The following is a 26241-nucleotide window of genomic DNA, read 5'->3' on the forward strand; positions in this document are numbered from 1 at the left end:
GATGATCAAAAGACAGAATGCTAAGGCAGATGAACCACTGCAATTTGTAAAAATCTTTCATGGGGCTTGAATACCAAGAGTGGGAGTTGGCATATAAATAAATAAAATGTGGAGTTCTCTTCTAAATTGCTCCGTGTAACTCATTCAGGTTCATTACCATGTTCATCGTCGCAAACAGTGCTGTCTTTAAATAACTGCAATTTATATAATTGCTTATTTATAAATGTATTTCTGAGTTGCCTTTTGGTCCAGAAAAGGCCTCCCAAGGTGATTTATAATTTATTGTTTTATTTAATTTAAAACTTAAAACAACAACAACAACAACACCCTCTCATGCACAGCATAATTAAAAACATAATTAAGATTCTGGAGAACAAGAATCTTAAAAATGGAGAGTGGAGCTAATACATTTCATATCACTTGAAAGCCTAGTTTTTTCAACAAAACAGTTTCAAAAGCCCACCTAAAACTAACCACAGAAGGAGCCAGTGTAATCCCCTTTGGGAGGGAGATCCAAAGTGGGGTTGCTGCCATAGAAATATCACAGAATCCCAAAGAAAAGCTGTTCTTGGGTAACTTTGGAAGTTGTTTTTTTTTTCTTTCTTTTATGCCACTAATGGGCTAGCAATTTTTTTGCCTACTGCATATTTTACCCTGCTAAATTAAATCAAGTCAAACTTCCAAAGCTGAGAATAAGGGTTGGAGAGATGAAAGCAACATTAATTGCCAGTGTGGTGTAGTGGCAAGAGTGTTGGACTGCGTATGGAGAGCTGGGAGATCTGGGTTCTAGTCCCCACTCGGCCATGGAAGCTCACTGGGTGACTTTGGGCCAGTCACAGACTCTCAGCCCAACCCACCTCACAGGGTTGTTGTTGTGAGGATAAAATCAAGAGGAGGAGGATAATGTAAGCCGCCTTGGGTTCCTTGCAAGAGAAAAAAGGCGGGGTATAAATGCAATAAATAAATAAATAATTGGAGGTCTATTGGCACCGGTGTAGAAAATGCAAATTTTGCAATGTGGAACAATGCCTTGTCCCCACTTCTGCCAAATCATTTGTTTTTGATGGTTTTGTAACAGAGATGGCATGGATTTATGTCAGGCAAAACTAAGGAAGGGAAGAGAAACTTTTCCCCCGCGGCTGGAGAATGAAAACCCTAATCCAAGGCAAAGTGATGAACCCCTCCAGATCTCCATGGAGATAACATTTGGACAGGTTTTTCCGAAGGCACAACTACCTCCACTGGTTTATCTAGTGTTCAAGTGTCTCTTTACTGCAGGCTTAATAGCAAATATATGCACAATGATTCTGTTGCCTTAGCTCCCCCAAACAGCCGTTGATTTCAAGAGGCCATTCATGTGGACTAGTAGACTGCACAAACAAGCCAAACCCTTTCATGTCTAGGGTGGATACTCACTATAGGTACTCTCTTCCTCTTTGGTTCCATCGATAGTTCCATCTGCTTGCAACTGCAAGTGATACCCTTGCCGACTGTACAGTTTCGTTACAATGCCTTTAAGCTGTGGTTCTGTAAGAAAACAAATAAAGGGGAAAGGTTAGAATTCTGAACCCAATATTGCAGACACTTCTGGTTAAAATAAAATAAATTACTAGCTTCATTTCTCTAGAGAAAACACCCGATATTAGATGGTTTACAGCTGTTCACAAGACCAGGGATCAAATCAGCAACTAGAACATCGGTTGCCACAACTGATTATATTTCACTTGGTATAAGAAATGCAGGTGACTTGAAAACACCAATTTTGTGCCAGTGAATCAAAATTCCAGCAGTGTGTTACATGGCTGAATGAGCTAGATCTGATCTCCATTAAGATTAGAAATGCACTGGCAGGAGAAACATCCTGATTTTTAATGAGCTGAGATTCATCAACAGAGGGAGAGTGGGGGAAAACACTTGCTAAAATGACAAGAATAAAAAGAGGACTTGTGTACCGATCAACAACTCAGTAGATAGGTATAGTTAGGCCAACTGCAGGTTCAATGAACCATCCAGCATCAAGAGACAGAAGCAATAAAATATATGTCAGACTTAAGGCTTAACATCCCTGCAAAATTAGAGACCTGTTACATTTCTAATTGGTTTTAAATGGTGTGTGTGTCTGTATATAAGAGAGACAGACAGACAGACAGACAGACAGAGACAGAGAGATTAAAGTGAATGTTTGAAATGTGGTGAATGCTAATGCTCCTAGACAAATGTTGCAAATGTCCAAAAACTCAAGGGATACACTGGTGAATGTAATAAATAGAAACATTATGATAGTCCCCTAAATGTGAGGGTCAGCAGTATTCACTTGTGCATATGCAAAGAGTGAGAAAATATGTTATCTTTTTGAACAGTGACCAAATCCATCTGGCATTTTCTACATTTCCATGCAAATGTGAACATGCAATATTTTGGGTTGGGGATTAACTGGAAAACATACGCAGTGTTAAATTCTTTGGCACTTTCCATGGGCCTCCTCAAGCTTCAAGAAGCAGAGCATGGAAACCAAGAACTCTTGACATGTTCTCCAATATTCTGTGGTGCCCCTGGCCAATGATGGAGGTTGGTCCTGCTGGAGCATCTTAACACCCCTTTTGCCTGAATTGTGTGTGGGGGAGAGCAAATGAATAACCTCGCTGCCCCTTGGAACCAGCTGCTGATCTAAACATAAGACACTCCTACTTTTTGAAACAAATGGGTAGAAGCTATCTTTCCATTCCAAAGTTTAGTAAATCTGCCATTTAGGCTCAGGGTTTCCAGGAAACAGCACGATTGCACAAAGAATGGCAAGGAAATGTAGCCTCATGAATCTCACCAATGCACATTCCCTTCCAGAAAATGCCAGCAATACACCTGCACCATAGCTAACTTGGTATGGGGATCTGACCTGCTTCAAAAGCCTTAGTTAGTTTGTGATCACTGCCATGAACCTCCAACAGAGAACGGAGAGATTGGTTACCCTCACCGACTACAGCCACAGAAAAGCAGCATTCTACATCTCATTCAAACAGGATCTGAATGTATGCACACCACTTCCCATAAGCAACTGTCTCTTGTAAGCAACGCATACTGACCAAGTGATGCTGTGAGTCTTATTTAGGGCCTCATCACATGACACATCATTTTTTAGATGCACACCTTTGCTTTGTTTCTTAAGTGAACACCTAAAAATACGGTATGTTAACATGACAAAAAAAGGGGTTGAAAACACATACCTCACACAGGAGTGCTCATTAGAGAGCCTGGGTTGGCTGCAGCTCCCAGTCAAACATCCACTCAATGGCAATTCAATATGGCCCACAGTTGCCATCAAACCAGCCATGATTCTCTATTCAGATTGCTGATCTTAAGCCAAAGGGCTATTAACAAACATGACCTCGCCCTTTCTTTTACACTCTGTCATTTCAGGTCCCTTCATAGGTGGTTGTTGTTGGTTTTAGCATGTGCATAAGACGTTTTTATATGTATATGCATAAAAATGGAATGTGCACATGAGAGATGTGTTTGTACATGCATGTACCCATGCATGAGCATTCGCCAGAAATGGCCATAGTTCATGGCTGAGTGAACGCTCAACCGGGATCACAGTCATTTCCTGTGTGAAACGTTATGTAATAAATAAATGTAATAAAAAATAAAAAATAAACAGCCCTTAGTTCTTCAGCTAGTTAACAACAATGGGGAGATTCAATGGTTACAGGCTTGGAGATTTGGGGGGAAAGAAAACCAAGAGGAAAAGGAATTTGTCCATCCCCCTGTCCAAAATATTTGACGCTTGGTCATCCTCTGTCTACCCACATGCTTCCTTGGCAGCATCTCTCTCTACACACACACATTTAGAAGTCGGGGTAATACTTCATGCATTTGGTGAAACAAGCTGAAGTCCATGAAAGCCTTCACCATAATAAAATTTACTAATCTTGAAGGTGCTACAAGACTCTTCATTGTTTTTACATAGAAGTCCATTCCTACGGAAGTGAGACTGGAAAGCCTTGGTGACAACAATCGGGTGTAACAAAAGCACAGACCTGTAGAAAAAGAATAGGGATAGAGCAGACCTAAACCGAACTCAGGAAAAGAGAGATCTCATTATAAATCCTTCTCCATCAATTCACTCACTACCTCTAAGCCAAGCCTACCTCACAGGGTTGCTGGAAAGACGTGTCAGGGACCCTGAGCTACTCAGTAAAGCCACAGTAGGTCATACCCTGTCATAGCTCAGTGGGTGGAACACATGCTTTGCATGCAGAAAGTCCCAGGTCCAATCCCTGGAACCTCCAGCTAAAAGAAGAAGAATTGGGTAACAGGTGATCTGCCAGGGCCCTTGGACCGCTGCTCCAGAGAGAGTGGACAGTGCTGTTCTAGATGTATGAACAGTCTGACTCGGAATAAGGCAGGAAGACGTGGGGTGCAAAGATGATGCATAGACACAATTGGAGTTGGTAAAGGTTATGTTTTCCTCTAGATTTCATACTCGCCTACCACAGCTGAGTGGGTACACTGGAGGGTGAATCTGAGATAGAGAGATCACTCACATATATTGATGACATCCAAAACGAATGCGTGCGCGGAAATAAATGGTGCCTATATCAGCCAAATTGTGTGTGCGTAAATTCATGCGCAAATCCAGAGAGATTAAAGAGCCATTGGTGCAGGCAGGCATGTGCAAGCATCAGTCGCAAATGGATGCAAAATTAGAATGCCGGACAAATCCACCTTTTGTGAGAGAGCAAGCATGAGGGGAAATGGAAGATGCTGTTTTCCACTGTGGCAATGGTGTTGAGTGCACTGAGAGAGATGAATAAATCGCCAGCACGGCAGTGTCTTTGTTTGTGCAGGAAGAAAGTTTTTTTAAAAGCCCATGTAAGAAAGGGAAGTGAACCACTGCTACCAACAAGCAGGAACACGGGAAGAAGAGCAAGTGCAGGAAATCAGAAGCAAGGAAAGAAAACTAGCCTGTGCCTGTATAAGTGAGTGTGTACAAGTGGAGATCCACCAAATGCATCCTTTCTGTGAGCACAAGGACAACAAAGAAAGAGGCAGAAGATCAGAGGCAGAGCAATATGAAGAGAAAAAAGAGATTGGGATGTTTAAAGCACTAAAAATGAAAGAGAAGCCAGAGTGGGTTAGTTGTTCCTCAACCTGGCACCCTCCAGATTTGGACTACAACTCCCATCACCTCTGGAGGGTGTGAAGTGAGGGAAAGCTGTGCTAAGGTCCCAGGCTAAGAAGTGAAAGACTCAAGTTCAAATCTGCACTTAGCCATGGAGGTCACAGCGTGGTAAGAGCCACTGGTTCTCTCAGTCTAGACTACCTCAAAGGGTTATTGTAAGGATCAACCTTCCGCAACCTGGCACCCTCCAGCTGTGTTGGAATACAACTCCCATCATCCACAGCCGCCATGGGAGAAGGAGAGATGTCATCCAATACATCTGGAGAGCACCCAGTTGGGAAATGTTATCCTACATGGATGCTCATACTCAAGTAAAAACACCACATCTTTATTAAATAAGTTTATTAATAAACATATGTTATTAATACAACAGTTTCTTAATAAACCATGTTTTATTAAATTGGGCCTTATTGGAACTGGTCTTTTTAACAATGTTTTAACTGTTTTAACATGGTGTTTTATTCTTTTATCTTTGCTGTTCACTGCTCTGAAATCTGTTGATGTGGAGTGGTATATAAATATTGTAAATAAATAAATTAAATATATCTTTACCACATAAGTGGGCTAAGCAGTGGAGGCTGGTGGCTCAGATGTTAGTTGGGCTGTGAATCTGCTCTGGGTTTCAGTCAGAACTCTAAAGGAGCTATCCAAGGCTGTCCCCAAATAAGTTACCCTGGATAGTTCCTTTAGAATTCTGACTGGTTCTGACTGAAACCCAGAGTGGATTCATTGCCCAACTGACATCAGAGCCACCAGCCTCCACTGGGGCCAGGAAGTCAAGATGTCCGGCCACACCTGCAAGAACTAGTCCTGCAACCTTCCCCAACCCAGTGCCCTTCTCCAGATATGGAGGATTACAACTCCCATTGTCCCCCTCAGCTAGGACGGCAGCAAAGTCTGACGCATATGGAGGAGGGCACCAGGCTGATTGCTTCACATATTATGGGTTTCCTACAGTTCCTCCGTGCAAGAAAGAGCATGGAACCTGTGTGTAGATCACAACTTCAGATGACTGTGTATGACACTCCATGAATGGTGCCTGTGGGGTTCTACACATGGAAGTTTCATGTTAGGTCCCTCGTGGGAACACCCTGCACCCCGTAGCATGTAGGAAATATGTAAAGACATAAGAATTCCCTTGATGTATCTACCATTTGTTTGGTCCAATAGAAAACCACCTGGACACCTTTGGGGCTCATGAGCAGGGTAAAGGCAACGGCCTGCTGTTCATCTCTGGCTGATACTCAGGGGTTCACTGCTCCTGTACATGGAGGCTCAGGAAGCAATTGTGACCCATTTAATCCATTGATTAGCCCCATCCTCTATACATCTGTCTAATCTTTCTGCAGGGACATCAAAGCTACTTTCCACCAACACCCCTTACAAGGGCCACACAATGCACATGAGGGACCCTGTGCAACCAACTAGCGAGCTTCACATAACACCCACAGAAGCCTGAAGTCTTCTGACAGAGACGCATGCCAGAAGGAGCTGCAGCCAGCCAGCAAACTGTGACAAACGTGTCCCCCCTTTCTCTCTTTTAAAGCATCTCATGTTAACATCCTTTTAGCATGTGCATTGTATGCTTCAACTGTAACATACAAAGCAGCCCCAACTGATCATGGGCAGGACGGGCCACAGCTCAGCGGTGGAGAGCATTCATGTCCCCGATTCAATCCCTGACATTCCCAAACCCAGAGGACAGGAGTAAGAGCTGGGCTGGATGGACCCCTGGTCTGACTCAGTATAAGGGAGCTGCCTAGGTCTGCAGAGGGTTTGCTCTCATTCTTTTCAGCAAGGAAATAAAGATGGGCAGCATCTATGCTCCCCTAAGAGCATAAGATGAATCCTGCAGGATCAAAGGAAAAAGGTCCAGCATCCAGTTTCCACACAGTGCCCAACCAGATGCCTATGGGAAGCCTATGAGCAGAGCGCAAAGGCAATGGCCTTCCTTGTTCTAATGTTCCTACTATCTGATACTAAGGTTTCATTTCTAATTATGATGTCTAGGAAGCTCCTAAGAAGAGTACCGCTGGACCAACCCAATGGTCCATCTAATCCAGCTTTCCCCAACCTGGGGCCCTCCAACTGTGCTGGGCTCCAGATTTCATCATCCCCAGCCAACATGGCTCAGTGGGGCTGATGGGAGTTGGAATCTAACACACCTGGAGGGCCCCAGGTTGTGGGAAAGCATCTCCCACCCACCAGTGGCCATCCAGATGCCCCCACCACGTGCACAATCAGGGCAGGAAGGCAACAGCCTTCTCCTGGCTTAGCTGCCCTCACCACCAGGCTGCCCCCGAAGCCAGCCAGCAAGCCGCCCGGCCAGCCCACCTGGTTTCCTCCGCCGCCGTTTCTTGGAGCCGAAGAGCTTGACCCTGGAGAAGACGCTGAGCTTCTTCTTGTCGGCGCAGCTCGTCTTGGTCTTGCTGGGGCTGCTGACACATTTGCAGGCATTGGACTTCTCCCGCTCCCTCGCTTGCCTCTTCTGGCGGATCAGGGAGCTGGCGATGGCTGCTGCCATGGCCGCCACCCTGGAGGGTCACACGGCGGGGCTGCGGGGGCTGCCTGCGGGGGGAGCCCCCAGCATGCTGCTCTCGCCTCCCCTCGAAATGAGCAGACGCGACGGGAGGCCCGGCGACCTCCTGCCGCTCCAAGGGGCCCGCGTGGGGCCAGCCAGTGGCACAGGAGGGCGCGCGCCCTTTGGCTTGGGGAGGGCCCCCCCCCTCCGACGATGCCGCCGGGCCCCACTCGCGCCTCGGCGCCTCGGGGTGCCTTGGAGAGATCCTTCTCGAACTTGGCCCCGGGCTCGAAAGTTGCCTGTTCGCTCAGCGGAGGCGGAGGACAGGCGCAACCAACAGGTCCCCCGACGACGTCTCCAAATGCGCTCGCGCGCCTTGGCGCATCATTGGCGCTTCCGAGCGCAGCGGCGCCGCCGGCGCCTCGGCAAAGCTCCCCCCCCCCTCCCCGCCCGCAAACAGTCAACCTGTGAGATACACGGGGGCCCAGAAGGGAAGGGACGCGCTGCTGCCCTCTTCTTTCTTCCAAATTGTCACCAATCCCGGCTTCCCTTCTGGCCTCTGTCGCTGCACCTTGGTCGCTCGGCTCCCTCGGGGAGCGCCCGCTTGGCTCGGTTCCTCAACGGGGCTGCTTTCGCTGCAGCATCTCCCTGCCTCCCGGAGCGAGGCTTTGGCGTGTTTTTTTTTAATGTCCTTTTTTTTTCGTATGGCGAGCGCCCCTCGGAGGGCTCTGTAAAGAGGGAGGCAGGCTGGATTTTCCTTCGACAGCAGCAGCAACAGCACCTGCAAAAGCAGCAGCGAGCGACCGAGGCTGCGCTCTCCGCTACGAGCTGCACGGCGAGGAGAGACGCCGCGGCAAAACCCCTGAGCACCACAGCCTCCCCCCTCCTCCTTTTAAACAAACGCAGAAATCGGACTCAGTGCGCAGGGAGCCGAGGAGGAGGAGGAGGAGCTGCAGAAGCGGGGCCGGGGCCGGGGGGGGGGGCAGACGGGAGAGAGAGCGAGCAGCCTGGAGGTAAGGCGCAGTTGTGGCCAGAGGAGGAAACAATTTCCTCGGGTAGGTAGAGGCGGGAAAGGAGGGGGCAAAGGGGGAGGAAGCAGATCAGAGACGCCTCTTCTTCGGGGAAAGGCAGCAGACACCCAAACAAACGTGACTTGAGTTGGAAAGACTTTGAGGAGCTCGCAGTTGGGGAAGGGGAGGAGGCGATGGGGGACACGCCTCGTGGGAAACGAACAGGCAGACACGTGTGGGGCATGTTTGGAAGCGACGGTAGCTCGGTGGCTGAGCACCTGCTTTGCACGCAGAAGGTTCAATCCCCGGCGTCCCCGGCTAGGGCTGATGAAGAATCCTGCCTGAAACCCTGGAGAGCTGCTGCCAGTCAGTGTTGACAATACTGGGCTAGATGGACCCAGGGTCTGACTCGGGGTAAGGCAGCTTCCGATGTTCCTGTGTTAAGCAGCCAGGAAAATACGAACATCAGAATTGCCCAGACAGATCTGAGCAAGGGTCTGTCTTAGTCCTCCATCCTGTGCCCACAGTGGTCAACCAGGTGGCTCTGGGTAGCCCATGCAAGCAAGAGAGAATGATGCAGGGAGGGGGGAGGGATGTTCAAATGTCACTGGCCCCCCGTCCTTGCCACATCCTCAGTTGCTGGCTCTCTAGGCTCTCTAGTCATCACAACAAAAAGTCGAAAGAGCTAGTTGCCCCAGGAATGGGGTGGATGAGAACCTGTTCCTTGATAGTTTTAAGTTGTTGTGGCAAAGAGTTGGTCCCTAGGGAAGGTTTTCTTTTGAGAGGAATGTCTGTGCTGTGATTTATTTGGTTTTTTTGGTGAAGACATGATTGTAAGCTCCTAGTGGCAAGGACCTTTTCTCCTCCTTATTTTGCTTTGGCAAATTGTCTTGCTTTCCATTCCCAAATATGAAATGTGTAGCAGAGGATCTTTAGAAAAAGCCGTTGGTGACACATTGGTTCCAGAGCATGGGGAAGCCAGCTAGAATTTCCATCAAAATGTCCAAACAACAGAATTTGGATAGAATATCACAGTTATGGTAAATCAGAGCCCTGCTCCAAACTCTGCAGCTGGTACCAAAATCTGCCATTTTTCACAGATGTTCACTCAGAACCAGGGAGTTCTCTTTCTTGTTGTATGTACTACATTAGTGCGTTGGATGGTTGCTTGCCATTATCTGAGTACTCTCACAAATATCATGACAAAACATCTCCTGTAATGTACAGTATGTCATCAAAGCCAAACACTCAGGTACAGGAATGGATCATAGAACCATAGAGTCGGACGGGGCCTCTAAGGTCATCCAATCCAACCCCCTGCCAATGCAGGAAATCCACTAGGTGGCCACTGGCCCTACAGCCTCTGCTTAAAAACCTCTGATGAAGGAGAGTCCACCACCTTCCAAGGTAGCCTATGCCACTGTCAAAAGACTTGAACTATCTGGAGTTTAATGGTTAGTCTAAATGGACTCTTTGTAAGGAAGAGTGGGATATAAAGAAAATAATTCATTCTTCTTGTCATTTGAACCCATTGGTTTGGGTCCTACCCACCCACTGGAGCAATGGCAAACAAAGGAAGTGAGGCAGGTGGCTACCAGGAAGTATTTTAGCATTTCAGTGTCCTAATCTTTTAGCTCTGGTGCTTTGAATCTGTATTTTTAATCTCTGCATTGCTGCTAGGTTTTATTCTGGTTGTGTTGTTATACTGTGGTTTTAAGCCTTCATATTTTATATTATTTATGCTGCACTCTGTGGTTTTAATTTTTGTGAACTGCTCAGAGAGCTTTGGCTATTGGGCGGTATCGAAATGAAATAAATAAATCAATAAAACAAAATTGTTCCTTCATCTGTCTGACAACCACTATTGCTAACTCATGTTTAGCTTGCAGTCTACTAAAACCCCTAGATCTTTTTTCATGTTCACTGATCATTGTTTGCATGGCTTTAAGACTACTAACCCCATGATGCAGAGCAACACTGGCTACAGTATGTAATGCATCAGGACTATCTCAAATGCTTATGTGCTATCAAAAACTACTTTACTCACTAAAACTACTCATTACTAATCACCCTGTAACACCAAACAGAAACTCATGTGCAATGATAATCGGGGACCGAATTACATTGAGTAACTTCCCATTTACTGGGAAAGCAGTAAAATGAAGGCAGTGCAGATGGAACTATGTGGATGTCAACTCCGTGAACAGATTTCCAGTTGAATTCCGTTGCCTGGAGCCCTGAAGATAAAGCTGATAATGGAAATCCTGCAGATTTTGAATATGACTCAGCGGTGGGTTGACTCATCTACAGTGTTCTTAGATGTCTCACTTCTCATGCCATGGTTGCTACAAGGCTGTCTTGTGATGGACATAGATGCTTCTGAGTACTTGGTAATTTCTTCTGCCATCTTCAGGCATGGTCTAAATGGAAACGGTGAGATGGCTAAATTCTGGAGATCTTTGATGAAGAGTTAGGAGTATTAGAACGCAACCATTCAAAAGCAGAGCCTGCCTTCCCACATCTGAGAGCCCCATGTTGGACAAAAGTGGCCATATTATAGCTTGCATCTGTGTCAATGGGGGAAAAATGTTTGATGTTCAATGGTGTTATTAAGAAAGTCACTGTCCAGAGTTGAGCAGTTGACTTCCAACTGTTGCTTGTGGGCTGGGCAATTGTGAGTCATATCACAAAGTCCAACAGCTGCCTATCTACAGATGTCTGTGCCAACTTATCCATTATTTATTCATTATTAGCATTTATAGACTACCTAATCTGCTAAAGAGCAACCAAGGCAGCATACAATAATTGAAAACAATAACACCTTAAAACAATTTAAAAATATAATTAAAAAAGGTAAGAACATGAAAACATGAAAAAGGAAAGGTTCCTCCTGTGCAAGCACCAAGTCATTGCTGACTCCTAGAGGGATGCCGCTTGCACTGGCATTTTCATGGCAGACTATAGCGGGGTGGTTTGCCATTGCCTTCCCCCAGCAAGCTGGGTACTCATTTTACCAACCTCGGAAGGATGGAAGGCTGAGTCGACCTGAAAAACATGAAAACTACACATTTTGAAAGGCTAAATGGAAAATCTCCAGCAAAGGAGATTGTTACTTTGTTGTGGTGCTGGAGCTTGAGCACCTCAGTGACATCATGAGCTAAACCGTGAAGGGACACCCAAGACGGGAAGGTCATGGCAGAGAGGTCAGACTAAATACGATCCCTGGGGAAGGAAATGGCAACCCACCCCAGTATTCTTGCCATGAAAACTAAATGGATCAGTACAACCAGAGATATGCCGGTATACCTTTGGAAGATGGGACTCCCAGGTCAGAAGATGGTCAAAATGCTACTGGGGAGGAACAGAGGATAAGTTCAACTAGCCCCAGATGTGATGATGCAGCTAGCTCAAAGCCGAAAGGATGGCTAGCAGCCGATGGTGCTGGTGGTGAATGACGAATCCGATGTTCTAAAGATCAACATACCATAGGAACCTGGAATGTAAGAACTATGAGCCAGGGCAAATTGGATGTGGTTATCGGGGAGATGTTAAGATTAAATATAGACATTTTGGGTGTCAGTGAACTGAAATGGACTGGAAAGGGCCACTTCACATCAAATGACCACCAGATCTACTACTGTGGACAAGAGGACCACAGAAGAAATGGAGTAGCCTTCATAATGTATAATAAAGTGGCTAAAGCAGTGCTTGGATACAATCCAAAAAATGACAGAATGATCTCAATTCGAATTCAGGGTAAGCCATTTAACATCACAGTGATCCAAATATACGCCCCATCCACAGATGCTGAAGAAGCAGAAGTAGATCAGTTCTATGAGGATCTGCAGCACCTACTGGATAGTACGCCAAACAAAGATGTTATTTTCATTACAGGAGACTGGAATGCTAAGGTGGGTAGTCAAACGACACCTGGAATTACAGGCAAGCATGGTCTGGGAGAAAAAATGAAGCGGGACATAGGCTGATAGAATTTTGCCAAGACAACTCACTGTGCATAACAAACACTCTCTTCCAACAACCTAAGAGACGACTTTATACATGAACTTCACCAGACGGTCGACACCGAAATCAGATTGACTACATCCTTTGTAGCCAAAGGTGGCGGACATCTGTGCAGTCAGTAAAAACAAGACCTGGAGCTGATTGTAGTTCAGATCATGAACTTCTTATTGCACAATTTTGAATCAGACTACAGAGAATAGGGAAGACCCACAGATCGGTTAGATATGAGCTCACTAATATTCCTCATGAATATGCAGTGGAGGTGAAGAATAGATTTAAGGGACTAGATTTAGTAGATAGGGTCCCGGAAGAACTATGGACAGAAGTTCGCAACATTGTTCAGGAGGCGGCAACAAAAAACGTCCCAAAGAAAAAGAAAACCAAGAAGGCAAGACGGCTGTCTGCTGAGACACTGGAAGCAGCCCTAGAAAGAAGAAAAGCAAAAGGCAACAGTGATAGGGGGAGATATGCCCAATTAAATGCAAAATTCCAGACGTTAGCCAGAAGAGATAAGGAATTATTTTTAAACAAGCAATGCGCGGAAGCGGAAGAAGATAATAGAATAGGAAGGACAAGAGACCTCTTCCAGAAAATTTGAAACATCGGAGGTAAATTCCAGGCAAAAATGGGTATGATCAAAAACAAAGATAGCAAGGACCTAACAGAAGCAGAAGAGATCAAGAAAAGGTGGCAAGAATATACGGAAGATCTGTATAGGAAGGATAATAATATCGCGGATTGACTTGACGGTGTGGTCAGTGAGCTAGAGCCAGACATCCTGAAGAGTGAGGTTGAATGGGCCTTAAGAAGCATTGCTAATAACAAGGCAGCAGGAGATGACGGTATCCCAGCTGAACTGTTTAAAATCTTGCAAGATGATGCTGACAAGGTGATGCATGGCATACGCCAGCAAATTTGGAAAACACAAGAATGGCCAACAGATTGGAAAAAATCAACTTATATCCCCATACCAAAAAAGGGAAGCACCAAAGAATGTTCAAACTATCGAACAGTGGCACTTATTCCACATGCCAGTAAGGTAATGCTCAAGATCTTGCAAGGTAGACTCCAGCAATTCATGGAACGAGAATTGCCAGATGTACAAAGGCAGAGGAACTTGAGACCAAATTGCCAATATCCGCTGGATAATGGAGAAAGCCAGGGAGTTTCAGAAAAACATCTATTGCTGTTTTATTGACTATTCTAAAGCCCTTGACTGTGTGGATCATAACAAATTGTGGCAAGTTCTTGGTGGTATGGGGATACCAAGTCATCTTGTCTGCCTCCTGAGGAATCTGTATAACGACCAAGTAGCAATGGTAAGAACAGACCACAGAACAACGGACTGGTTCAAGATTGGGAAAGGAGTATGGCAGGGTTGTATACTCTCACCCTACCTATTCAATCTGTACACAGAACACATCATGCGACGTGTTGGGCTTGATGAAGCCAAGGCTGGAGTTAAAATCACTGGAAGAAACATTAACAATCTCAGATAGGCAGATGATACCACTTTGATGGCTGAAACAGCAAGGAGGAGCTGAGGAACCTTATGACGAAGGTGAAAGAAGAAAGTGCACAAGCTGGGTTGCAGTTAAACCTCAAAAAAACCAAGATTATGGCAACCACCTTGATTGATAACTGGCAAATAGAGGGAGAAAATGTGGAGGCAGTGACACACTTTGTCTTTCTAGGCGCAAAGATTACTGCAGACGCTGACTGCAGCCAGGAAATCAGAAGACGTTTACTTCTTGGGAGGACAGCAATGACAAATGTTGATAAAATAGTGAAGAGCAGAGACATCACGCTGACAACAAAGGTCCACATAGTTCAAGCAATGGTATTCCCCATAGTAACCTATGGCTGCGAGAGCTGGACCATAAGGAAGGCTGAGCGAAGGAAGATAGATGCTTTTGAACTGTGGTGCTGGAGGAGAATGCTGAGAGTGCCTTGGACTGCAAGAAGATCAAACCAGTCCATACTCCAGGAAATAAAGCCAGACTGCTCGCTTGAGGGAATGATATTAAAGGCAAAACTGAAGTACTTTGGCCACATCATGAGAAGACGGGATACCCTGGAGAAGATGCTGATGCTAGGGAAAGTGGAAGGCAAAAGGAAGATGGGCCGACCAAGGGCAAGGTAGATGGATGATATTCTGGAGGCGACGGACTCAACCTTGGGGGAGCTGGGGGTGGCGACAGCTGACAAGAAGCTCTGGCGTGGGCTGGTCCATGAAGTCACGAAGAGTCGGAAGCGACTGGACAAATAAACAACAACAACAAACAAATGGAAAATATGTACCTTTCATGTCCTTTCTGAAGGCCAAGAGAGTAATCATAGTTCTTGGGGGAGCATGTTCCATAGTTTGTGGGCAATGAAAGAGGAAGCCCTTTCACAAGTGCCCGACAAATGGGCCTCTGCAGGTAATGGAGCCCCCACAAAGGCCTCTCCTGCAAAACGTAATACTTGCAAGTTCTCAACAAGAGAGGTAGTCCCTTCAAAAGCTAGGCCCTAAGCCATCTAGGGCTTTAAGGGTTATAACCAACAGCTCCTTGAATTGCACCTGGCAAGCAATTGGCATGCAGGGCAGGTCTTTCAGGACAGGTGTATTATGGTCCTGATTCCATTAGCTGCTGCATTTTGAACCAGTTGAAACTTCCAGACATTCTTCAGGGGTAGCTCCACATAGCACACATTGCAGTAGTCTAAATGTGATGTATCCGAAGCCTGGATAACTGCCAAGTCAGATGCACAGTTGTATAGACACTTGAAGAGCCAGGAATGAATTGAGTTTTGGACTGAGAAGGCCAGGGTTCTGATCTCTGCTGGAACAAGAAGTTCAGGTCCAACGTCAATGGTAGGCATGGTCAAGCACTTACCAAGGGCCCACACCCCAGCAGAGGCCCAATGGCAATGCCCCCTGGAGTTGCTCCTCCTCTTCACCCTTGCATCCTGCTTGTTCAACTGCCTCTCACTCTGACCCAGACAGCAACCTTTTAGCTTAACCTACCTCACAGGGTTGTCGTGGGACTACACTGGGGCCACCCTGAGCCCCTCAGTGGAAGAACCTGATGCAAAGTCAACAAACCAATAGCTTCCAGGGGGATGTTTGTTTGTTCCCTTGGTGACAGAGGAGGATTTAGACCTTGAAGTCTAAATATGAGGACACACATAAAAGTGGAGACTGGCAGCTCACATCAGCACCCCATGCCTCCTTGATAGGACACAATTCAAGAGTAGGGATGTTGGAGAAATCCACTATGGACTCCAGTGAGGCCAGATTCTTTGGAATCCCCCGGAGTCCCTGGTGGAACGGCCTCCCCACCACCACCACCCAAAATCCCCCCCCAGGACGGACCTACCTGGTGGCAGCAGCGGCTCCAGCTCATCTTGCGGCCGCTGCTGGGCTGCTGCGGCTGCAAATGCCAGCCGTCATGGCAGCCACCATTTGCATGCCTGCATTAGGCCATGATAGGCTACGTAAATACTTATGTAGCCTATCACAGCAAAGAGCAGGGGCACAAATGGCGGCCACTATGCCATTTGCTCCCCTGCTCTTTGCCATGATAGGCTACGTAAATACTTACGTAGCCTATCACGGCCTAATGCAAGGACGCAAATGGCGGTCGCTACGACGGCCGCCATTTGCGGCTGTAGCAGCCCGGCAGCGGCTGGAAGTCCAGCTGCGGCCGGCCCCGGCCAGTGGCTCCGCAGCCTTGCTGTGGAGCAGAGCTGGCTGGGGAGGATTCCGGGGGGAGGAACGGATTGCCTCCCCCCCCACCGCGGATCCCCGGAATGGAACAAGGTAAGGGATTCGTACATCCCTATTCAAGAGGCGTATCTCAAGATGCAAAGAAGCTGCTGCTTCCCTTCCCACTGGCAACCTCCCAGGGTCATCAATGCTACATTTGTGAGGTTGCCAAATGCAATGTAAGAGGAGAATGCCAAACCTGTTTTTTTTTCTTTGCACGGATAAAATCAAACACAGTTAATTCAGTCTCTCCTTCCAGATGTGGCCATGGCTGTTTCACTAAATTACAGCCCAATCCTAAACATGCTAGATGCAATCCAGGGCCAGGGGGGGATTTCCTCTTCGCTTTTGGATTCTGCCCCTTCCTCCTCTGCACCAAAAGCCTTCCCAGCAGTCCCAGCTTCAAGTGCCAGTCACTGTCAATGGGCACACTGGCTGAGGGTGATGGGGTTTGTAGTCTAACACTTCTGGAGGATGCCAGGGTGGGCACGTTTGCCTTATGAGCTTAAGAGAGGAATCCTATGGCTGCTAGGCAGTGTTTAGATGGGCATAGGATTTTTCGGTTTCCAGGAACTGAAGTCGGAGCTCAGTTCCCAGAAACCACACTCCCCTCCTGCATCCCCTCGCAGGCAGTGCGGTTCTTCCCCGTCTCCATGCTCATAACCACAGCATGGAGTGGGTGAAAAGGGGTTTTTCCCAGGGGCGGGAAGGGGAGGAGACCATGGAAGAGTCATTACAATGCTTCCTATGTGCTGTCCAGCCTCCCCTGCTCGGACGTCCCCAGCTAGACCGCCAAAATTGTCTGTCTAGCTGCAAATGCGGGGTGGCCAGAGCATGCAGGAGAGGTCTCCACCTGCCCTGCATTGGATAGCTGTCCACCTCTGAGTATCCCTATAGGACTGCACCCTAAAGCTCTTACTGTCTGTAATGGAGCTTTAGGAGGGACATTTCAGCTTTTTAGAAGAGGGAAAAAACATGCAAAAGCCAGGAAGCCACCAAGTGATTTGCAACCAGAGGAAGGAAGTGTGACCATTTGGGGAACCCCAGAGTGCCGGATTGGGACCCCAGGCAAGCCAGGTTTGGCCCACAGACCTGAGGTTCAACAACCCCACTATAAACCCTATCATGTAAAAACCACACATCTATTTTGCAGGGCGTCATGCAGCCAAACACAACACAGGTCTTGGTCATATATGTCCGTGTACATTGCTGTGTAGTGTGCAGGCTGTTTCCTACACAACAGTGATGTCAAAATATGAAGATGGATGTTAGATTACTTCAGAGTGGGGTTATTATCCTACATAGAAAACATTGCTTGGTTGACTTACAGTCACATTCCCTTTCAAACCAGAAGCTCCTTAGAAGTTTGTCAACTATTAAGATGAACGTTTCAGACCATTAAAAAACCCCAAACAGTGTTGCATTCACCTTTCCCTGAGAAAAAGAACAAAATGGTTGTTTTCAAATAATGTGATAAACGGTGTTATCACATAAACACCGTTTATTCCAGATAAACGGCTGGAATATATTGGGAGGGGGAGAAAGTCTAGACTCATTCCAGTGCAGTAAACTTCACCATGAAAATGGACTCACTACAATATTATATTGAAATGTAATGTACATGATCACTCTTACACAAGCACACAGCCAGACACACACACACACACACACACACCCCTTAATCACTCTGTAATACCCTTTGCCACTTTCCTCATAAGCTGATAACTTGAAACCCACAACCACAACAAAGCATATTTTGCTTCAGAAAATAACAGGCAATTTGATGAAGGGGTGGAACCTTTCTTTTCCTATTGAGGGCCACATTTCCTGGTGGGGTAATCTGTTGAGGGCTTCATGCCAGTGGTGGGTGAAGCCAGATCCAAAGCTGGGCAGGGCCACCCCTCCCTCCCTCCCTCCCTCCCTCCCTCTCTCTGTGCCACCCCTTCTCTCTCTTTCTCTCCCTGACACCCCTTCCTTCCTTCCTTCCTTCCTTCCTCTCTCTCTCTCTCTCTGACACTCCTTCTGACTTTTTTTCTCTTTCTCTGTCTGACACCCCCTTCTCTTTTCTCCCTCTAATACATCTGTCATCTTTTTCTCTCTCTGACACCCTTGAGGGGGTAATCTGTTAGGGACAGTATACCAGTGGTAGGTGGGGCCAGAGCCAAAGGTAGCTGGATCCACTCCTTCTCCCTCTCTTTCTGATACCCTCTCTCTCTGACACCCCCTTCTACTTTTCTCTCTCTCCCCTCCCCAGGTTTGAACTGATCACTCTCTCCTTCTATCATTGGCTTCCCCCCCTCCATTCTGCCCCACTGCTTCCCCTTCTCTCTTCTGGCATCCCCCACCTACATGGAATTAGGCTGAGAGCTGCCTGTGGCCCTTTGACCACAGGTTCTTCATCCCTGGATTTAGATGCTTTCTGGGAAGGTATTACTGTACTACCTGTCATTTTTTGTTCTTCTTTTCTGATTTCAAGTCTGCCTTTTGATTTCAAATAGGAGTGACATAAAAGTCTGCAGCCAATTTACTCTTGGATTTGGCCTATTTCTGAAACCTCCACAAAATCACCTTCAAAAAGCCTTAGGGAGGTTACCTTAAGGAGCGCCTCACACCTTATGTCCCTACTGAGTCTCTGAGATCATCAGAGGGTACCTCTGGAAGGGTACCACATGCTCCAGAGGCAAACCTCAGGGGCACTTGCCGTGGAACATTTAGAGTTTTAGGACCCACCCACCGCCCCGGAACACTTCACCAATTGACATTAGACAGGCCTCCGTGGTTCTGACTTCAGACGTCTTCTTACAACTCATCTCTTCACACAGGCTTTCCCTAAAGTGCAACCCAGCCAGCTATGGTTTGTAGCACAAAGGAGAATATGCTGGTTTTAGTCCTGATCAATTTGTATTGTATTATTTTTATTGTTATATTTATTGTTGTTTTGATGCCACTGTATTTTATGTCCACTGCTTTGATGGAAAGTGGCATATCAATTTGAATAATAAATAAATGAATACATAAATAAAGCACCCATCTGAATTTTTAGGTTCACCTGAAAGAGAGGAGTGCAGTGTCTCTACTGCGTGTTGCAACTTCACAGCGAAACATCTCTGCATGATGCCATTGGTTTGGGTGCCTACTAAGCTGCCTTCCTGCACTTTTGATGAGCTGGGTCTGTTGTGCATAGGGCATGGTCATCAATGACACAGAATGGAATTGCAACCTTTGGGTCAATTTCTAAAAGAAAAGGTTTGAAGATTGGGCTCTTTAAAAGCCTTAGTATGTTTTGGTCAGTAATCATCTCTAATCTTGTGATAGGATGTGCTTTCAGGAAACGGGTTTTTTTCTTTTTCTTTTTTTTACATGAGGCTGTTAATCCTCTGTATCTACTTTCAGTTTCATTGCAGAATTGAGATACAAGCACTACATGAAGAGTGTTTCCTTTGCTGCTTTTCTGCTACATAACCTGTAGGTGGCAGTGTGGTACAGCAGAATAGCACAATTACACAAGTGGAAAAAAAAAATTCCTTTCACTTTCACAAATCATACCGAGCCCCAGTCCACCACTCAAACCACTACACCACACTGGCTCTCATGTTACCATAACATGTTTACTCCCTTGCAGGTGCATGTTCTAGGGGAAGGAGTCACAAGATTAGTAAACTGGTGAGTTGTTTTTTTTTTAAAAAAAACCTTTTAATGTAAAACTTTTTGGTATATTTTAATATAGTTTTACATAGCAGTTTTTAATCATAATTAATTTTTTTTAAACATAATATTTGTTGTATATCCACTGTAGGGGTCTATGTTGGTAATTGTGCTGTAGGTGTTATATACCATGTGTCTGTATACATATGGTTGTTTACCTTTGGGCATACCTCTTAAATACTCAACCATATCCCCTATGTTAGACCACTGAGGAAGTGTCAGGGTGGAAACTGAGCTGATAGAACCCCAGAGCAGTTCTGATCAGCAATCCATGGGAGAGGAGCCAGCTCATCACTCACAGGCACAGCAGCTAGCAGAGATTCCTCCTGCCGGCATTCCTGAGATAGATAGTGACCCTGGCAGTGGGAAAGTGCGGGAGGGGGCTTGCTAGACACTCAATGCAGACGCAGGGATCGACGAGCGATGGAGGGCGTAGAAAGGAGGCATAGCGCCCGTTTGGCGCACAAGCAACAGCCACGTCCCGTGGACCCAAGGGAAAGAGGGAGGAACTCTCCCTAGCCCATAAGTTCAGGGTCTGCAAGTGATTCTCTTTCAAACGCGGACCACCTACCTACCCAAGGCATAGGCCACTCTGCTGTTCCTTGCTTAGTCGCTGGTGATTATAGCATCTGGAAGAATCATTAAGTTGTAAAAGGATTAAAGCCTTGAAAAGAATCCTTTCGTCTGTGTTTTTAGTTGGCTATTGGAGTGTACTGAAAGAGGCCACCAGGGCGCTCCTGACAGGAAGACTATAAGTCAAAACACGTTTGATTTATTTGGTATTGGTTAGTTTGGGTACGGTTAGGTCTTTATAACACAACAACATTGTATTCTCTCTTGCTGGTTTGATGTATTATTCTTTACAGCACAATAACGGTGTATTCTTTCTTATTGTTGTAATGCATGTATGCGTGTGTGTGTGTACATAGATTAAAAATTATTGTTAGATTTTGTTCTATTTATATTTATTATCACCAGTAAGTCCAGCCCTGTTGATTTGCTGCTATATTTCTAAGGCTTGGGAGAGATCTCCTGTTTTGATCTGGACCAAGGTGTGAAAGCCAGGAACTACAGGGGTGGTTTTCAGCTCTACGAGTTGGGACTGGTCCTAGAAAGCTGGAGAAGCCATCCATGATAGAAGCCATAAACAGAGCCATTGCAATGTGAGCATGTTGTAGCGGTATCATTGGATTGGGTTAACAGAAAGAATAGAACCCCCCCCCCAGTTAAACTTAATTATTCAATTTTGTTCTATTTATACTTATCATCACCAGTAAGCCCAGCCCAGCTGTTTCATTGCTTACAACAGAAGCAAAACTGGAGGGTCACGACATCATCTAAAGAACCCATAAACAACCGTGAATAGGGAATGAGGAGTGTGCAATAAATGCCTCCTGTAGAAAAGCCTAGTGTAAGGCAGTGGTGTCGAACTGCTTTTAGCCCAAGGGCTGTGTGTGTGTGTGTGTGTGTATAACAGTATCGGGCGGGGCTGAAGGCAAAAGGGGTGTGGCCAAAGGAAAAAGGGTGGAGCCAAAATTCTAGCAAATTTTAGCTTAAAGCTCTTACTGCCTATAACTAAGACTTGAGAGGGGCTTTAAACCTTTTAGGATGAGGAAAAACTGCACAAAAGCTGGGAAGCCACCAAATGATTGGCAGTCAGAAAAAGGGTGTGGAGTGTGGAAAGGGGGCAGGGCCATCTGGATTTGGCCTGCAGGCATGAGGTTCAACACTCCTGATATAAGGGGTTGGGGCGGGGAGAATTTCCAGCCTTTGGGGGCTTTTATTGACTACAACGTGCTTCTTGCTACAGTAAGAATCAGAGCCAAGTCGAATTTCATAGCCAGAACGTTAGCTCAAATTCTGACATTTCCAGAGAAATGGCCTAGGCAAACGTTATCCATATTTTGTTGCTGCTGCTAAAGCACATCACCACTGTATTTATTTAGTGCATTTACATCCCGCCTTCCTTCCATACTGGAACTCAAGGGATTTCCAAGGAGTCCCACTTCCAGGCTTTGTCCAGAATCAGACCGTGCCCTGGTCTGGAATATTTCATAGGCTTGTGGCACAAAGGAACATGGAGTGAATGGGCATGGGTTCTAAGATTCTTTAGGTTTATATTCATCTACATTTACACAGCATCACTTTACCTGTGGAAGCTGGTGGCTCTGAAGTCAGTGGGGCAGTGAATCTGCTCCAGGTTTCAATCAGAACCAGTCAGAACTGTAAAGGAACTATCCATTCCATTTGGGGATAGGGCTCAGCACCTTGGATAGCTCCTTCAGAATTCTGGCTGGTTCTGACTGAAACCCGGAGCGGATTCATCACCACACTTACATCGGAACCACCAGCCTCCACTGCATTTTACCCCAAAGAAGGCAAAACAGGGGAAAGCATTGATGCAGAGTCAAGTTGAGATATTCCCCAAAAGCACATGGCACAGCCAGTATGAGACCATACCATTTCAGAACTCCGGTGGTGGTGGTGGTGAGGATCACATGATTGAACACTTCCATAGATTAAACAACAACAACAACAACAACTCTTCTTGCATGTAGACTGGCATGTCAGGGAGACTGTTACACAAGAAACCATCTCTCCAACACACTAATTTTATAAGCACAGGGCCTTATATTTATGCACCGGATCGCCTCCAACAGACGCTCCCTCACTCCCACATCCCCTCACAACAGCTTTCCCACTTGGATGCTACCAGAGTGTATAATCTTGGCTGGAGGCCATGATCCCCAGCTCATTTACACTGGCATAGCCACAGTGACTTGAACAGGGAGACAGGCACATCAACCTCTGAATAGGAGAAGCTATCCTATAACTTCGAAGCACCATTAATGTATGCAAACTAGTGTGGCGTGCAACCTGATCCTTTGCGCCTTTACTCAGACACAGAACACATTGTGTTCAATGGGGCTGCCACAATCCTAGGCAGGCTTACTAAGAAGTATGCCCAGTACATGTGTTGAAGGCTGCAATTCTCTGCATGCTTTACCTGGGAGTAACACCAATTGAACATGGTGGGGCTTATGTCTGAACAGGGATGCATATAATTGCTCTATTATAAACCAATTTGCTAGTAGCCACGAAACTCAACTAAATTTAGCTAAACACTTTCGTTCTTCTTCTAAAATATTCTTGCAAAGAAATATTCTCATTGAGAAAATGCACCATTTTCTTAACTGCTTGTCAAACATAAGGATGGCACTGTGAAAAAGCAAGAAGCAAAACACCCACCACAAATTTTTGCTACCAATATCACACAATTCCCTATGTAATACTTTTATTTCCATAACGTCTGGCACATAGAAAGGTACCAATCACTTTACCAATTTACATTTGGATCTTATCTTACTATTTCCATAATGGAAGTATTTGGGTTTTTAAATCGACTGCAGAATTTAGGAAAAGCATAGAAAAGAGCACATTAAGTATAGATAATATGCCTTTTTCTTGAGAGAAGTTAATTCCAGCAGTTGTCTGGTGCAAGACAAGTGTTATAGGAAATTGTTGGGCATTTTTGCTCTCTTTCTGCTGTAGGGCGTTGGTTCAGTAATTTGATCATTTCACATTGCCAAATCCGTATCTTTCATATTAAGGGAATCTAAAATGTATTATCATGAGGTTATTGCTGATAAGTCAGTACATAAAGGAATATTTGTCTTGGAAACATATTATTTAGTTAATATGTAACTGCATTTATGGTAAAGTTTTAAAAAACAAAACAGCGGATATAAACACAGTTGCAATGTCATTCTAAGGTTACAATCCTAAGCCACACTTACTTGAGACTAAGTCACATTGAACTCATGGAAATCCAAACAAACATGCAAGGCATCGGGCTGTTAATATATTTTGTAGCAATCAGGGGCCACAAGAATTAAAATCTGAGAAAGCACTTCTTTGGTTTGGTCCTCACCCCTCCCTTTTGAAAGAAATATTCACCAGCACATAAACTTTATGGGTATTGTTGATGGACCTATTAAGCAAATCTAGAATTCCATCTTGTCAAACGAAGGCACGTTTGCACATCAGGGAAACAAATTTGCCACCTCATCTGTATATACAGATACTTTCTACAGCACAGCTGATAATATCAGATGCTTTTTGGTGTCGTTTTTAGAAGAAGTTCCATTGACAAGGAGCTGGATAAAACGGTGACATTAAAACTCACAGAGACACACACACTCCAAGGAAGTTAAGATAGGCATTCATCTTGACCACCTTTGTTTTCCCCTCTCCACTTTTTAGAAGCCATGGTAGCCACCCAGCTACGTCCAAAGTCCCCATCCCCACCCACTCCAACTGCTTCTTGCCTTCTACTCTTCTTACCTGAATAAGACTTTCTTAATCCCAAAGCCATATTTCTTTAGGAGCTGATGCTGCCCGTTTCAATCCCAGCCTGCATTTGAGAGCGAGCGAAAGTTTAAAGGCATATTTAACGTATTCTCTAAGGTACTGGCCAGAAACATCTTTGTGGTATACAGAGATCATTAATGGGCATTAGGAGCAGTAGACCATTACGACTTTCAGCAATCATTAAAAATGCATAGCCTCGAAGAGTCGGCTTCTGGCAAACTTGGAACTGTTTCTTGGATGTTTGCTGGTGCTACTTCTTGGTGATCTTTTGCTGAACTGTGTTATTTTGCAAATGCTAGATTTTATTTTCCCATCTTCTAGAATAATGAGATGGGCGGCGGGGAAGGGGGGGAATATTCATTGACTGTAACCAGATCCCACAGTACGTTAGGCCTGTCTGATGCCGCGTGCCTTTTTTTACAGCCCAAATGGCTTTTTAGAGGCAAAAGAGCACATTCTGTTGGTTTTGTTTCAGCTGAATTATTGACAAACAATGAATGCTACCGGGGTTGATGCGGACATTTACAAGAATCATGTTTGCTGGGTCTTTTGGCATAATTATCACATAGACGTCTCTCTGTGTTAGTTGTGGAGGGTTTATCTCAGAGAAAATACTGAGACAAAGGAATATTTTGTCGTAACTAGCAAGTCCTACAGCTTTCAAGGGGAACTGAAGTTTTTTCCCAAAGTCCTGATCCATCAGGTCAAGTGCCACAAGGTCTGGTGACATAGGGTGACCATATGTCCAACTTAGCAGAAGACAGTCCCCCCTTTGAAGGCATCCTCTACTTCAGGGCTGGACAGCTTCTTTTCTTCCAAGAATCACATTCCCTTATGGGTAATCTGTTGAGGGGTGTGTGTGTGTATGTGTGTGTGTACATATGTGGGTGGGGTCAAAGCCAGCAGTAGGCAATGTCAGGACAAAAGTGGGTGGGGCATTTTCTCTTTCTGCCACCTCTTTCTGTCTCTTTTTCTGCCCTCTTCTCTTCTCTTCTCTTCTCTTCCCTTCCCTTCCCTTCCCTTCCCTTCCCTTCCCTTCCCTTCCCTTCCCTTCCCTTCCCTTCCCTTCCCTTCCAACAAAGCAGATGCCAGCAAAAGGACAGATCACTCTTACCAGAAGTCTGAACTAACTGTATGCAGAGGCCTTTTGAAATTCCGCCATGGGCCACTTGAACTTTGGTTGGGGGCTGCAAGTTGCAAACTTCCACTCTGTTTAAAGGGCTATCTAGTCCAAGTCCAATTTAAAGACAAAGAACCCTAAGAAAGGAGAGCAGAGGCCTTGAAGTTGCCTATCAACAGTTAGCAGCACCAGGACAGCAGACTGAGCAGGCCCACAGCTCACCTGGTCACCATCTTCCCCATGATGGGGAGTTGTAGTTCTATTTAAATTATAGTAATCATATCTAGATTTGCATCTGTACCCATAGGTTAGCAGGTGGAAATGTGATGAAAGCCTGCACCCACTTTTATGGGGTGCATCCCTAAGTAAGCCACCCAAGGCAAGAGCCGATGGCTTACACAGCTTTAGAAGGGGTTTGGAGAAGTCACAGAGGGGAGGGCCAGTGTGGCACAAGAGCGAAAAGGTGCTTCCAAGTTTAGAGGCAATATATTCCAGAGAAACAGATACTGGAGCCAGGGCAGGGATGTAGACTTCATGCCCTGCTGGTGTCTGGCCACTGTT

At 45.7% G+C, this 26241-nt stretch overlaps 1 protein-coding gene across 2 annotated transcripts in view; it reads right to left on the bottom strand.

Moving 5' to 3' along the window:
* The window catches only part of FGF13 (fibroblast growth factor 13), a 314910-nt gene that overhangs the window by 65284 nt on the left and 223385 nt on the right, over window positions 1–26241 (bottom strand). The window contains exons 1-2 of one of the 2 annotated variants that reach the window (XM_084813307.1): window positions 7514–8732; window positions 1417–1527 (exon numbers count right to left, since the gene is read on the bottom strand). In XM_084813307.1, the coding sequence (XP_084669433.1) occupies window positions 1417–1527; window positions 7514–7703 (301 nt within the window). In that variant the 5' untranslated portion in view covers window positions 7704–8732. Of the gene's footprint in view, window positions 1–1416; window positions 1528–7513; window positions 8733–26241 lie in introns of those variants that run through there. The other variant, XM_084813306.1, reaches the window with a different exon arrangement.

The sequence above is a fragment of the Heloderma suspectum genome, chromosome 9 (assembly GCF_057233095.1).
Source record: "Heloderma suspectum isolate Gila_16-S chromosome 9, 16-S_ref, whole genome shotgun sequence".
NCBI lineage: Eukaryota > Metazoa > Chordata > Lepidosauria > Squamata > Helodermatidae > Heloderma > Heloderma suspectum.